The 14,911-nt window shown below is 43.3% G+C and overlaps 1 protein-coding gene across 13 annotated transcripts in view; it reads right to left on the bottom strand.

The window, feature by feature from the left end:
• Positions 1–14,911, bottom strand: part of ERC1 (ELKS/RAB6-interacting/CAST family member 1) — a 604,755-nt gene that overhangs the window by 568,952 nt on the left and 20,892 nt on the right. For all 13 annotated transcript variants that reach the window (XM_050918047.1, XM_050918052.1, XM_050918028.1 and 10 more), the window contains exon 2: positions 4,803–5,638. In XM_050918047.1, the coding sequence (XP_050774004.1) occupies positions 4,803–5,471 (669 nt within the window). In that variant the 5' untranslated portion in view covers positions 5,472–5,638. The remainder of the gene's footprint in view (positions 1–4,802; positions 5,639–14,911) is intronic.

Genomic DNA, 14,911 nt, shown 5'->3' with positions numbered 1-14,911 from the left:
TTTGTATTATTACGGTGTGAAAGTTTGGAAGGTCCCAACAGAGGTACTGATGTATTAGTGGGCAGAGTGCTGACTAAGTGGTCAAAAGATACAGTACATGGTAAATATAATTTATCACATGCATATCAACACTATGTGCAAAAACATACACACAACTTGAACAAACCATGCCTGGCAGTAGTCAGTGGGCTGAAGAGATAAAACGCTCAGATTTTAAACATTTGATCATTCAAGAAAATATTGCACTTTTACTCCTTTGGTAACCAATACAAATATTTAGTTGAAGTTAAGAAGCACTGCATGTTCAAAAACCATCTGCTGATTACACGTGCACTTCAATATCTTGGTTGCGCTGACAGATAGTGCATCCAGCCTGAAAGCTAAAATTTGAAGCTGATTTGAAGCTTCCGAGAAGCATGTGGGTAGCACAGAAACAGCAATATTATATATCTATATCTATCTATATAGATATAGATATATAGCCACATTTACATGCCTTTTCCAAATTTGGCGCTTAAGGAAAAACAAAATTTTAAATAAAACTTATTTTTTCACTGCAAGTATATTATCTGCTTAATGTCTCCATCCGATTGATCCCTAATGTTCTGGGAGAGGCAGCATGCTATCCAACCTACCCACTATTAAACTTTTCTATAAATGATGTCTAGATTCAGCAATGGTCTAAGACTACCTAACCACATATACACTTTGTAAAGATCAACATGATCATGCTTCCTTACAAAGATTCAGCATTGCTATTAACTGTAACTATGTCAGAGAAAGAAGAAAATCTTAAATTAGAAAATCAGTTCTGTTTGACAGAAGTCTAAAGGCCATAGACTTATGGCTTATTTTATTTTTTTTAAAAACGTCTTCTAAAACTAAGGTAATTTAACCATCCCTTATGTTCAAGAGAGATGAGGTGTCAATAAAGGATATCAACATAGTAATAAAATCTATCCAGAGACTATGTGGTATGCATGTGAAAATAAAAAGATATACTCATGGTGGGAAGGGCAAGGAGACTTCAAGATGACCTTAAAATGATGGCATAAATCAGCCAATCTTGGCTTCACAAGCAGAGCTGGTGCGTACACTTGGATTTGCCCTTAACTAGATTCTGTACAAAATTTAAGCTCTACCCCTACCCACAGAGAATCTGAGAGCTTCACTAAAAAGGGACTGTTGAAATACAAGTGTTGACATTGAACAAATCAACTTCTGCAAGCTTATTGGAAGATAATGTAAAGGGGAACAAATTAAACAAAATTTTATTAATGCAATGGACAGATCCCAGCTGCACAGATCACAGAAAAATCCCTGGTCCAGAGCCTAAAGAGAGAAATCTGTTTAATTACAGGAAATCCTATTAAACTGATCTTCCTTATAAAAGGTGAAATGACCAACTCCAGAAGGCTATAGAGAATATAATGAATGCAGAGTTTAATTAGGGCATACTGCTAGCTGACTATAATCTATTAATTAGCATTCCTAGTTTCTACATCTCATTGCATGTTTCACTTTGCTTTTAAATTGCACCCTTCCTTTTTTTGGACCAAAGTTATATAATCCCAGCATTGTGATAATAATTACAGTGGGCGCCTAGGGAAGAGAGTCCTGGCAATAACCGTAAGTGTTTAATTAGGGTGCTGGTGAGGGGAAGGAGGGGAGAAATGATGTGGAAAAAATCAGTGTTCTCCAATCTCTACATATGTTCTTTATAACATAATAATCTACTGATTGTTCCGAAGAGTTTGAGTTATTGAACAAGCCAGCCATAGGCTATATGTTGCCTTCAAGATTTTCATAATGAATGGAAGTTCAGAAACATCAAATCTTGAAATAATTCACTTTAAACCACGCTGACCTAGAAATAGAAAAGAATGCATCTTAAACATATGCCAGTCACCTTATTTTTTGTGGCATTTTCCCCCATACCCACCTTCCAAAGCTAAAACAAGGATTGGATAGCGGAGTGAGTATGCCAGTAGAGCTTCAAGACTCTAATCACATCTGAAGTAGAGCAAACATTTTCTTTAAAAGATGTGAGATGGATGAAAATTCAACAGGGAAATATCCTGATTGTTGTGAAAAATCAAAACCAGATTAGGGGTAAACTCTGAGACTGCACACAGGACTGGTTTGCCACATGAAAAAAAAGGCTTTTTCTTAATGGAGAGGACGGATGGTTCCCCAGCTCAACTGGCTAAACTATTAGCTAGAAGGTATAAAGGAAAGCAATCAAAAGGGATGGAGTTTATTTGCTGAAAAGGAGGAACAAAGACTTCAGAACTAACATGAGATTTCAAGGAGATATCTCTAGTCTCGCTGGTGTGGGTTTAGATGGGAAGCTACATTGAATTCTTTTAACTAGAGAGTGAGAGCTTACTTTAAAGTCCTCGACCTAACCTGTTGTGATAATTAAGCCTACAAATTTACCCTAATTGCAAGCTCAACAGTAAAAAGTAAGTGAAAGTTCATAGTGTCACAATAACCTATAATAAAACTGCTGATGGGAAGAGTTGCAAAGGGGAGACAGGAAGACTGAATTAGGACAAACCAGCAGGCCTACAGATATAATTCCAGGACTGTAATGCCTGGTAAATAACAACACTGTCAGACTGAAAACCAATTAACCAAAATTAGTATGTAGGAAATCAGGCCTAATTGGTGGACAAAATAATGAGGGGAACCCTTTTGGGGTTCTTAAAAAAAAAAAGAGAGACTGTAGGAGAAAAATTGGCTACTGAAGTGACCTTCATAATCATGGCTGCCATCTCCACCCCTGCTCTGGGACACCAGTCTGTCATCCTGAGAAGCGTCCACATCAGACTGGGCCAGAGAAAGGGAATCAAATGACATTATCACTTCCACAAGCTCCATCTGAATCCTGAACACCATCTGGGATATGAGACTGTCTCCCCTAACCCTATATATCCTTTTCCTTCCCTACCTATTCTTTACTTTCCTATCTCTCTCCTTTTTCATTCCGTCTAACAAGAGTCCAGCTTAGTCAACCAGGACTGCATATTTTACAGCACTACTGTAAGCCTATAACCAGAAAGAGGCAGCTAAAAGCCATACCCTAAACAGCTTGTCTCCCTCAGCAACAAAAGCTATTCCAATAAAAGATATTACTTACCCACCTTGTCTATCTAATGCCTGGTCTACACTAGTGCGGGGAAATCGATCTAAGTTACACAACTTCAGCTCTGCAAATAACGTAGCTGAAGTCGACGTACTTAGATCTACTCACTGCGGTGTCTTCATTGCGGTGAGTCGACAGCTAATGCTCCCCCATCGACTCTGCCTGTGCCTCTCACTCTGGTGGAGTACCAGAGTTGACGGGAGAGCACTCAGCGGTCCATTTATTGCATCTAGACTAGAGGCGATAAATCGACCCTCGCTGGATCAATTGCTGCCTGTCGATCCTCCGGGTAATGTAGACAAGCCCTCTGAGACTGTCAAACAAAATTTCCTTCTAAAATCTCTTTCCAGCTCAAGGAAAAGGGAACAGGGGATGCTGTAAAATGAAATCCTTATTTAACACTACATTTCAAATGCTTAAACTGTTTTTCCTTTTCTGCATCTTTAATAAAAGTTCAAAAGTATTTTTAATTATATGTTAACCATAGTACTAACCAACTGAGGCCTCTGTATACCAAACCCCAAATCTTGTTTAAAACTATTTAATGTTGGACAGTGAATGGCTTTTGTTAACACCTCTCGCCCAACAGAACAAACGCTAATACCCCCACAGGTGAAAATTTGCTCTTTATGGGTGCCAGAAGAAAAATCTAGATTACTAAAATTCTCTACCACTGATTCACTTTATAGCTGGACAAGTCATTACAAATGAGTAAAATTACAGCACAGAAAGTTTAAGGTACAGTCAGCCCTACTAAATCAGAGGTCAACAGTTGTTAATAGGGTGCAGCCCAAACAGTCTGATTTAGTTTGTGTAAACATGAACAGATTGCATTATCACACTAACAAAACAAAAACAAAATCACATCTATGTCATAAAACACCGATTGCAGAAGGCATCAAATAGGCACAACTCTCTGTAAGAAGCCAGATTAAAGCAGAAAGTTGAGTTCTAACTTCTTGGAGGTAAACGATGTATCTAATCTTGTCAGGCACTCCAGCCTAGTCTACACTACAAATAATACTCAGTTGCTGACAACAGGTGCAGCTGAACAAGTGCTGAATAAAGTATAACAGCAAGAGGAGCCAAGGACAAACTGTTCAGCAACATTTCAACAATCCCCATACCTGCAATTTTTAGCCAGTTTCTAAAATGGTACCAAATACGCTTTAGCCTTGGCTTCACTTAGACAATGTCCAGCAGCAGCTCAACAGTACCCTCTGTCAGCAACTGATACATTTTTAACACATAAAATGCTTCAGATATTACAGGAATAAGCACTATAGAAATATCAATCAATAGAGAATAACCTGATATTTAAAGGGAAATAAATTAACTGGTTAATATCAATCCACACCCAAATACTACATAACACACAACAGCACATCAAGTGACCCACGCTCAGAGGGCTTGGAATTCTGCTAGCATAACTTTTGTTCAACAAGTGGCCTTATGGTTTGAAAATATATTTTTTTTAAACATATTCCATTACCTCAGGAAAGCCCTCAACCCATTCTGCCTAACTAACTTAGAGGTGGAATCCAGCGTAGAGTCCAAGAGTAAAACAGAAACAACCCACTGATTCAGTCCTACCTTCTCCCACCCAAACCATATAGATACACACACAATGCAACAATGACCTTGCATAACTTACCTGGTTTTCTTCCTGCACCACTCTATACTGCTCCTTCCAAATGGTGATTTTGGAAGCTTCATCTTTTCTCAAGGCTCTCTCCTTCTTTAGCTCGGGACTCCAGAAAGTCTTGATGCTGTTCATGGAGGAGCTCAGCTTGCTTTCTTTCACCTCCACATCCTTGCGCAACAAATCATTTTCTCGTAGCACCTCTTTGAGCTGTGTCTGCAGATCCATTATAGTGTTATCCCTGGCCTGGCGCAGTGAGTGAGGCACAGTGGATGCCATGCTCACTGGAGGGAGGTGGTGGTCTCCAAATGCAATAGTATCACTGGCAACCCCACTACTGGCAATATTGGGGCTGCTACCCATAGCAGTCATCCTAACACCATAAGGCAGCCGCCCCCCAGATCGGCCAAGAGTCATGGTGCTTTTAGGGGTGTCGGCACCCACATTCTCATGGTCACTTAGATACATAGGGCCAGATGCGGCATAGGCAGCATTTAAGGATTGAATATTTTCCATGGAAAGCGTTTTCCCACTCCCACCCCCAGCACTGCTTCCAGAGCTCCCACCTGTGCTGTTGGTTCGACGATGACCCAAGCGCGGTGATCTTGGCAACCTTGGTGAACGCCCAGGACTCTGGTTGCTTGGTTCAACCTTACCAACTGACCGAGCACTTCCATACATGACTGAACTGGTGGTGTGAGGTGACTATATAAGAATCAAGCAGGAATGAGATAGAGATACTGTGAGGTTTTTCTATGGTTGCAAGTCAGCTTAAGGCCAATCACAATTTATAATAGATCCAGTTGTCCATTTCTGAAGTCACGTACTCATGGTGTTTGACATCATACCTGTATCAATTAAAAAAAAACATATTCAATACCCAATATCTCAAAAAAAATAACAGCTTCCTTCCATTTTGACCCACCACAAGCGGAAAGTGTCCTCTATTAGTTACTTCTCAATTTCTCCATAATACTTCCAACTACTTGCAGCTGTCAAAAATGCAACTTTTCAAAACCTCAAGAATCAAACTTAAAGTGAGTTTTATGATTATAGGCTCTTTCTCTACGTTGTTGTCAATGAAAAATGACAAACCTAACAGAGATGCCTCCATCATTTTTCATATCATTTCTTTGCCTATGGTCATGGTCTAAACTCCAAAAGAACAATCTAATCTTTTCCCCCTTTCAAATTGCTCCCCTCCCTCCCTAAACTGTAGCTTCTGTCAGGAAACTCAATTTCATAAACAAATTTGAACCCATTTGACATGTATGAATCTTTCCCGGGCAAGTGCCTCAGCTTTTGCAACTTGAGATTTTATTTTTAAATGAAATATCTAGACCCCTTGGCTGTAAAAATGATCCCGTAAATATAAACCCAGTGTAAACTAATATAGTGCTGTTTTTCCAAATTCACTTACAGACAGTTCCAGGGCCTCGGTCACTCCTCAGAGGGGCTTTCTAGTCTACACTGCTGCCATTCAGAACTCTGTGTCAGCAGTGACACTGACAAGAGTCAAGTCGCTGCTGCCAGTGAAGCTCTAAGCAGCAATAGATGCAGGCACTAGAACTATTATGCTGTGAGGACTCCCTCCACAAACAAAAGGCATGACAAGAACAGCAGATCCCTCATTATCATCCTTGGAGCAACTCAGGGAAAGGCGAGAATAAAGCCAACACTGTTCCTTCTTCCTTTCAGCAGCTGTGAGGAGACTGCAGAAAATGTAGGAAGTGATATGTTTTGTGATGAGATTATGTTTCTGGGTGACCAGATGGAAGAGACTGATAGGATAAGTTAAGAGAGAGAATATGGTACTAAAGGAGATGCTTGGATAAATGGAAAGAGAAAAAATTATAGGTATTACAAAACATAATACGGGAACAGGTAACAGGATAAAGGTAGAGAGAAGAAAAAATTGGGAACATACACTGAAAACACTGCAAAGAAGATAACAGTTTCTGGTTTAAGGGAAAGAAGAAAAAAGTGGAGTAAAAGCAGAAAAAGGAACAACAAAACAAGAGGCAGTGAATCACATTTTAAAAATAGAAGGTTAAATGACAACGTACAAACAGTATACTGCTGTTTCCTTTATATATTTCAGAAGGTGCAATAGCACAGGAAATATTCACCTTGCTCTAGGGACTGATTTTCAAGTCCTGTTCACTAACTACTGCTAGCAAAAACTGTAAATAGGTGTGAAAGTATTTGTTCACTTGAACCCTTTCTTCAAGAAATGATCACAATGTATCTAAACAGTTGACTATGCACTAAGTTTGGCAGTAACACTGCTAAAGCTTACTTTAAAAGCTCAGACACAGAGAAGTGAACTCAGTTTATAACACAGTAAGCTATTTGGCTACCAAAACCAAAACACAGTAGCTCACAGATTTTTTAAATCAGGAATTAGAGATGGCAAAGCCTTCTTAGTTCACTTATTCCCACATGAGTCAGAGGAGGATTCTTCCCTTTCACAATAGTCTACAGTGTCATAAAATTAGGCTGACCAACTGTCAAGAGACTATGCTCTAGATCTTGAAATAAAACAGCAAAGTAGCCCATTTCTTTGAACAAGAACTTGACAAAAAGTCAGTTTGATTAAGTCATCCTCAGTGTATGGACTACTAGTTTGTTCATACCTGCTCTGCCACATTGGATAAGGGCATGCAAATCAGATTGTACTATTTCCAAAATAGAATCTGAAGCACATTCATTGAGGGCTTGTCCACATGAGGCCTCAGGAAAATTAATTCAAAGTAACTAAAGGTGTGAATTTAAAGCAGATTAATCAAATCACATTAAATGTGTGTGGACCCTCTCATTCAGAACTGAAATGGCTTTAATATGGTTCATCTGAGCTATACCTAATTAAGGCCACTTAAGAGTATGGGAGTAAGGCCAGCATTTTGCAGTGTGGATGCAGATCAAGTTCAGGTCACCAGATTCAGGTCTGGAGATTCCACCAACACTATCCCACTGTTCTCTAGAGCTGTTTTCCCAAGCCCTTCCATCCCAAACCTTCCCACTCACTTTAGAAGAACCAGAAGAAACCACTTGGTTCAAATGTAGCTGCTCAGCATTTAACCCTTCATTTACACACACGCACACACAGCTCAACTGGAAACTGTTAACCCTTGTGTGTACTACCTATGGCCAACAATAAGAAAAAGTCCTGCATCAAGCATGTTGCTAGCTAGCCAGAACACAGATGGATTCTGGTTAACCTCTGGCACAAAGCGAGAAAGACATTCAATTTCACTAAGAGTACAAGAAATGATCAGATCTACAAAGCTATATGTGAGCAGCTGGTGGTGTTGGGAATTGATCAGACCCCAGAAAAATGCAGAAAGCAAATCAAGTGGCTGAAGACAAACTACTGCAGGAGTCAGCAACCCAATAAGCGCAGGACCCACCAAGGTAGAGGAGGAACTTTGTCACAGTAGTTAAAAAGCACAGGAAGGACATCTAAAGGAGGAGAGAGGGGCTAGGAGAACCCAGGGGAACTCAGGTCTCTGGATGATGAGATCACGTCCTCTCCCTGGAGAAAAGGCTGAGGTTGAAGGACACTGGAAGCAGAAGTGCTGCACGTGGATTGTGAGGATGCCTTTGTGGTGGCAACATAAATAAAAACTCAGAGAGGTGTTGACAATCAAGAGGCATCCATGACTATCTGATAATGACCTCACACCAGGAGAGGAGCTTGCCCAGTTACAGATGTTGAAATCATTTCAATGTTTTGTACATCTACCTCACCAGGATGTGCGAAGGCTTTCAGTGTTGCTCCACAGGACATGGGAAGTGGCTACTGTTTTGTATGTGAAGAAAATAAAGCCAGATGATAAAGGTATTATGTTTTGACCTTGAATGAAAGCAGCCCCTTTGACAGAGGAGACAATGTAAAACAAATTTCCACTGTCAATAATGTACTTTTTTTTTTCCCTCTTTCAAGGCACTTTGCACAGGAAAAACATGCCACCGCAGCCTAGGGGAGATTCACCTATTGCAGGCAAAGAGAAAGAGTCTAAGATGAGTTGAAATGGGAGAGATTCTAGATAAAATTAATCAGCAGCTAGAGTTCCAGAAGGATAAGGACGCAAGGGTGGAAAGAGAGAGAACAGCTGCACAGCATAAGGAGAGACTGATGGAAAGATTCAGGCCAGTTTGTTTACCTGTTGCGTCAGCAGGTTTGGCCGATCACGGCTCCCATTGGCCGCAGTTCGCTGCCCCAGGCCAATGGGAGTGGCAGGAAGCTGCGGCCAGAACGTCCCTTGCCTGCGCTGCTTCCTGCCGCCCCCACTGGCCCAACACGGCAGGTAAACAAACTGGCCTAGCCCGCCAGGGTGCTTACCCTGGCAAGCCGCATGCCAGAGGTTGCCAACCTCTGAACTACTGCAAAGTCAAAAATTCAGAGCGCCTCTGAAATACTCATCTTCCTGTCCCTTTCACAAAGAATTTGATGGCGTACTGGGAATTGTAACAAGCAGTGGGCCCCACAGTGAGGCATGACAATCTGCTAAGCAAGGATGGCACCCTTATGATTTCTGAGACACAGACACTGCCACAGGACAGACAGCCATCAGATGCAGTGCAAGAGGTGACAATGGTGCCGAGACGAGTAACTAAATAGCTACGCAGCTGGAGCAGCTACAGCAAATCCTGGGTCTGTAGTAGGAGGCGCTGTTTGAGGACGGCCCTGGGCAGTGGCTCACTACAGTTAGATAGTGGGTGGGGTCCCGGGGGCAATTAGGGGCAGGGATCCTGGGAGGGAGCAGTCAGGGGACAAGGAGCAGGGGGTTTGGATGGGTGTTGTGTTCTGAGGGGGGCAGCCAGGGGGCGGGAGTGGGAGATGTCAGATAGGGGACAGGGGCTAGGCTCTTTGGGGCAGCACAGCCTTCTCTACCTGGCCCTCCATACAGTTCTGCAACCCTGATGTGGCCCTTGGGCCAAAAAGTTTGCCCACTCCTGGCCTATAGCATTCTGGGGTAGCCAGCTTCCAGACAGGTATAGTGACCTGCAACTGGAATACCATGGCCTCCCTCATGTAGATGATGTGGTGCTTGGGGTTGGGGCAAGCTGCTCCAAACCTCAAGGAACATCTGCTTCTTCATACGAAAGTTATGGACCCGCTGTTGGTCATCCCAGGTCCACATAGTAACATGATCCCACCAGTTCACACTTGCGGCCCTGCTCCAGAAAGGCCAGTCTACACAGGGGAAATCTGCAGCTAACGCAACAGGCTTGAGTAGCATTAGCTGGATCACAACTAGCATGGCAGTACCCACCTCTGAAAAGTGCCTTTGGTAGGTCAAAAACCTGCCACTGAAATATCCATGAGCACCTCATAGATTCCACGTGTGATTCCAGAAATAGAACTGACAGTGAGATGGGGAAGTTCTTCCAGTGGGTCAGGATCCGTGTTGGGACAAGATCCTGGCTCTGACTGCCAGGAGCATATGGACACAAAATGGCTCAGCTGGATGTGTTGGCAGGCTAAAACCACACAAAACACTTCCAATCAACTCCCGCAGGAGGGACAGACAATTTCTCCCACAACGAACCAAGCCCTAGAGCAGGTACAGCTGGTGAAGGCACTAAGAATGCTGGGATATGATGGTATATGCCCGCAGAAGCTGAAGTTCTGACTCAACTCTGCATAGTGCAGTATGAACACACCAGCACAGTTGAGAGACCTGGGTTTCCAAAGCAAATGTGAATGCTGAAGCGCAGGGTTGGAAACACCAAATCTGCACACGTGGGTCATACAGATCTGGGTTTACTATGCTATGTAGACATACCCTTAGGGTTCATCTACAAAGCGGGTTTAACCTGAAGCTTTTTCATGAGCGTCAGGTAACACACGCATAGGAGCCACACCAATGGCATGCATATGGAGCACACGTTCCATCTTTCAAATTGCATAGCATGTACACACAACAGCTTGCTGCATACTGAGGACAAGGTATTCTTTGAGCATCCCACAGACCTTTGCTTCATTACTGAGCAATGTGCATTCTGGGATGTTTCTTGCTGTGAGTTGTAGGATTCAAAGCAAGAAGCTAGGCAATCTCATATTTTTTTAAAAATCCCATGTTTCCACTGTACCCATCCCATACTTTCTTTCTGGGTGGGCTAGCCCCATTTTCAAGTTGCTGTCGGTCAGCACGGACCAAACACTGCTCTGCACCACTATGATAGTGATCATAAAATACATAGAGGCTGCCTGGGATCTATTTAAGCTATGAAAGCTGAATGAATTTGGCTTTGAACTTTCCCCATCACACCACGAAGCAGATGTGGCAGCAGTGGCAACAGCTCCTCCAGCAGCAGAAAGATTCGGAAGTGGAGAAAGCAGGACAGGGACCATAAAGAAGAGGACACTGAGCAGCTGATACTACAAGACTGGGTCCTGGAGTAATTTCACACAACGCAGCACCATTTCTGGACTCAAGCAACTAGTGTGGTTTGGTGGGAAAGGATTGTTTTGTAGATATTGGATGACCAGAAGTCAAGAGAAAATTTCAGGATAGGAAACGAACCCCTTTTTTGAGATGTGCAGTGAACTAACCCCAAAGCTGCCGTGACAGTAACAACATCCAGTGCCACACACCTGTGGAGAAACAGATCATCATGGCCATTTGGAAGCTAGCCACCCCTAAACACTACCAGTCCATAACCAACCAATTCAGTGTGAGGAAATCAACTGCTGGGCCTATTGTCATGCAGATTTACCATAGCATCGAAGATACAGTAACTCCTCACTTAAAGTCATCCCACTTAACACTGTTTCGTTGCTGATCAATTAGGGAACATACTCACTTAAAGTTGTGCAATGCTCCACTCTTACGTTGTTTGGCTGCCTGCTTTCTCCAGCCTCCCTACAGCCCCTCTCCCCCGAGCCTCCCATCCGCCACCAGACCCCTCAGAACAGCACCTTCCCCCACCTCCTGCTGGTGGCAATCAGCTGGCTTGCAACGTTTTGGAGGCATGAGGGAGGGGGTAGGAGCCAGGACTAGGCACGCAGGCTCCCCCTCCTTCCCTTGCCTCCCGAACGTGGCAAGCTAGCTGACTGCTCTAAGTAGGAGGGAGGAGTGGGGACTTGGCAGGCCTCCCCCCACTACCCTCCCGAATGCGGCAATCAGCTGGCTTGCGGTGTTTAGAAGGGACAGGAGGGAGGGGGGAGGAGCCAGGATGCAGCATGTAAAGTAAAGGGGGAGGAGGTGGGGGGGAGAAGAGGAGGGTCAAGGGTGGGGGCTTAGGGGAAGGGGAGGAGTAAGCGGGCTGAGGGTTGAGCTCCCCGCCCCTGATGCTTGCAGAGTAGGAGAAGCTGCCCTGGAACCTAACTCCCCCTATTTACATTAATTCTTATGGGAAAATTGGATTCACTTAACATCATTTCACTTAAAGTCGCATTTTTCAGGAATATAACTACAATGTTAAGTGAGGAGTTACTGTACTGTTGCATCAGGTTATAAAGGTTGGTATTCTCAGGCAATTGTGTCTTTCTGTATGCATGGTATTCCCAAATTGTATTGGGACAGCTAATGGCATTATGTACCAATAAATTGTCACATCACTATAGCACAGAATTTATAAACACAAAGGGTTATTTCTCCATAGTGCTCCAAGGGTTGGCTGACCACTATAGCAGGTTTACAGACAAATGCAGGGTGGTCTGGAAGGTTCCACAATGCGAGGATCTTTCAGAACTCAGGTTTATTTATATTAATGGAAAAAGGAATATTTGCCCCCAGGATCACTGTGGACATTCATAGTGCAGAGGCTTCTCCGGTTATCTTAGGAAATGCAAAATAACCTCTGCTTCCCTGGTTAATGAAGCCATTCTCAGGCCACTGGGATGGAAGGAATTTTTTTCAACTGACTCAGCAGTGCACAGTTGTAGTGGAGTGTGCATTTGGCTGTCTGAAAGGAAACTGGTACTGTTAGTAGAATAGATTGGAATGTGTTGTTTTTTTCCTGTTGTTTCCAACCAATATAGCAATGTTACATTTTAATTGCACCAATAATAAAATAATTTTAGTACAAAACAATACATTTTAAAACAACTCTATTAACTAACAACTGTAAACAAACCTTTAAAACAGTGAAGCTAAAACTGAAAGTGCAACAGTGCTCTAAAGGGCAAAACAAAATTCTGGGGGAAAAGGAACATTAAAGTAACAGGCAAGTATATGCCTTGCCTGTGCCTCTTCCTGTTCATGGTACTTCTGAGGATTGGTAACTAGGTACAGCCAATTATCAGTTATGGATTGATATTTTAAATATCTGAAAACCAAACTGCCAAGCTTAAGTCATCTTATTAGCCAAAGACAAGGCATTACAGAATGAAATGGAGACACATATACCACACCTTCTGGGAAGCACTCTCACAGTACTTACCTTACATGGAAGGTCTGCTTCAAAAATACGCATCTAAGATTACCTATATTTACAGTACAGTTGCTTACAAGTTTGAGAGCATGCTATACATCACCCACCACTCTGTACTTGTTTTCCCATACCAACCTGTACCTCCCTTGTCTTTGTTTTGGATACCACATTCCAGGAGTTTTTTGGGGTGTGGAGGTACCTCCTACCTGTACCAAGACACTCTATTCATACATTTTGTTTCTGACTAGTTCTGTATTTGCTTGCGCCAAGAGAAAAGTTCAGCTATTGAGTGTTATAGGACGTATCTTAGCATGAGTGACCAGCATTCTGGGAAAAGAAATACAATTCACAATTGTAGTTAATGTCATTCCTGAATACATATTAATGTGGTGTGCCATACACATAAATATATCCTGGGTAACAGGATGGATGATTCAGCTCAAAGTTATCACGAGTCCTGGAGGGCTCAGAAGAGCTGGGTGCCCAGATGCAATTGTCTGTTCACTCCATGAAGGAAATGGCCTCTGGGAGCACTGCTGCTATGGAACAGTAGGGAGGAGTTACTTGTATTCCTGGGCAACTTAGACAGCAGTGACCATGAGATGACTCAGTTCAGAAACCTCACAAAAGGAAGAAAGAGCAGATACGGTTGTACCTCAGTGCTTGGCTGTAGACAATGGATCGTGTGATGTGCCCGGGATGGAAGATAGAGGCATGAAGGTAGGCATAGTGGTCGGTAGGTTTTCGGTATAGGGTGGTGGTAATGTGACCATCGCTTATTTGCACTGTGGTGTCTAGGAAGTGGACCTCCTGTGTAGATTGGTCCAGGCTGAGGTTGATGGTGGGGTGGAAGCTGTTGAAATCGTGGTGGAATTTTTCCAGAGACTCCTTCCCATGGGTCCAGATGAGGAAGATGTCATCAATGTAGCATAGGCAGAGAAGGGGCTTGAGCGGACGAGAGCTGGGGAAACGTTCCAGGTCGGCCATAAAAAATATTGGCATATTGTGGGGCCATGCGGGTGCCCATAGCTGTGCCACTGATCTGGAGATATATATTGTCATCAAATTTGAAATAGTTGTGTTTGAGGATAAAGGCACAGAGCTCAGCAGCCAGTTGTGCTGTAGCATCATCAGGGATACTGTTCCTGACAGCTTGTATTCCATCTGTGTGTGGGATGTTTGTGTAGAGAGCCTCTACATCCATGGTGGCGAGGATGGTGGCGAGGATGGTGCAAATAAGCGATGGTCACATTAACACCACCCTAAACCGAAAACCTACCGACCACTATGCCTACCTTCATGCCTCCAGCTTCCATCCCGGGCACATCACACGATCCACTGTCTACAGCCAAGCACTGAGGTACAACCGTATCTGCTCTAACCCCTCAAACAGAGACCAACACCTACAAAATCTCCACCAAGCATTCTCAAAACCACAATACCCGCACAAGGAAATAAGGGAACAGATCAACAGAGCCAGACGTGTACCCAGAAGCCTCCTACTGCAAGACAAACCCAAGAAAGGAACCAACAGGACTCCACTGGCCATCACATACAGTCCCCAGCTAAAACCTCTCCAACGCATCATCAGGGACCTACAACCCATCCTGGACAATGATCCCACACTTTCACAGGCCTTGGGTGGCAGGCCAGTCCTCGCCCACAGGCAACCTGCCAACTTGAAACATATTCTCACCAGTAACTGCACACCGCACCATAGTAACTCTAGCTCAGGA

This window comes from Gopherus flavomarginatus, chromosome 1, assembly GCF_025201925.1.
Source record: "Gopherus flavomarginatus isolate rGopFla2 chromosome 1, rGopFla2.mat.asm, whole genome shotgun sequence".
NCBI lineage: Eukaryota > Metazoa > Chordata > Testudines > Testudinidae > Gopherus > Gopherus flavomarginatus.
The sequence above is the reverse complement of the archived record's forward strand: the minus strand, read 5'-3'. Positions and strand labels throughout refer to the sequence as shown.